The sequence below is a fragment of the Aptenodytes forsteri genome, unplaced genomic scaffold, assembly GCF_000699145.1.
Source record: "Aptenodytes forsteri isolate BGI_AS27 unplaced genomic scaffold, ASM69914v1 Scaffold254, whole genome shotgun sequence".
Classification (NCBI taxonomy): domain Eukaryota; kingdom Metazoa; phylum Chordata; class Aves; order Sphenisciformes; family Spheniscidae; genus Aptenodytes; species Aptenodytes forsteri.
Window position 1 is genome coordinate 59,592 of NW_008794459.1, and position 964 is coordinate 60,555.

Below are 964 nucleotides of genomic sequence, written 5' to 3' on the forward strand. Positions count from 1 at the left end.
TCGGGGCCCTGCGGGGCTGGGGGCTCGGGCTGTTGTATTTGACTCGGGTCGTATTCGACTGCCAGCCCAAGGGTGTCGTCTTGGGTCAAAGCTGTGACCTCCAGCTTGTCCTGCTCTCGCCCCCAGGCCTCTGCCCTCGCTGCCCGGCGTTGGGTGCGCCGGCCCTGGCAGGCAGCCGACAACTCACCCGGCCGTCGGGGAGCAAAGGGGGGTGGTCCCCGGCATGGGGAGGGGGCATGTGGGGCTGGCAGAGGGGCTGGGGTGTGATGGGCCACCACGTCACTGAGCAGCTCCCTGTCCTGTTGTAGTTGTTTCCCGCAGCTGGACCTGTAACAAGGTTTTTAAGCCCAAAAGGCCGAGGCTGGACTCCTCGGGCGCTGACCCCAGCCCTCCTTAAAGCTTAGCCGCGCCGACGCGGGCGTGGGACGCGTGCCCTCCCGCTGTCACCGCTCTCCCTCTGCTCTGCCCTCGCTCAGTTCTACAGCGCCTCGGGGATGCCCACCAAGCACCTCTCCGACAGCGTCTGTGCCGTCTGCGGCCAGCAGATCTTCGTGGACGTCAACGAGGAGGGGATCATCGAGAACACCTACCGCCTCTCCTGCAACCACGTGTATCCTTCTCCTCCGGAGCCAGCCCCTCGCCTCGCCGGCTGCCCGCCGGGGCTGGCAGCAGAGAGCTCCTGCCCTGCGGCTTCCCCCACCTGGGGTGAGGAAACGCCTGTCCTGGGACTCGGGGCCGTTCTGCTGATTTTGCACGTGATCCTCGCCTGTGTCATAGCTGACTTGGCACGGAAAGAGGCGAAGTCCCGTGCATCCCTGAAATCGCTTCCTCGCCGCCTCCGTGTGCGTTCCAAGTAGTCGTTTCCTCTTCCTTCCCCTCCCCGGCTCCCCCCGGCTCCCGCGGCGCTGCCGCGGAGCTGTACCTCGCTCTTCCAACCGCCTCTGCCGAATCTGCTGGGAACTGT

General features: G+C 66.2%; 1 protein-coding gene across 1 annotated transcript in view; it reads left to right on the plus strand.

Annotated features, from left to right (window-relative positions):
- The window catches only part of RNF121 (ring finger protein 121), a 12,995-nt gene that overhangs the window by 8,226 nt on the left and 3,805 nt on the right, over positions 1-964 (plus strand). The window contains exon 6 of the mRNA XM_019475019.1: positions 477-610. Coding sequence (XP_019330564.1) covers positions 477-610 — 134 coding nt within the window. The remainder of the gene's footprint in view (positions 1-476; positions 611-964) is intronic.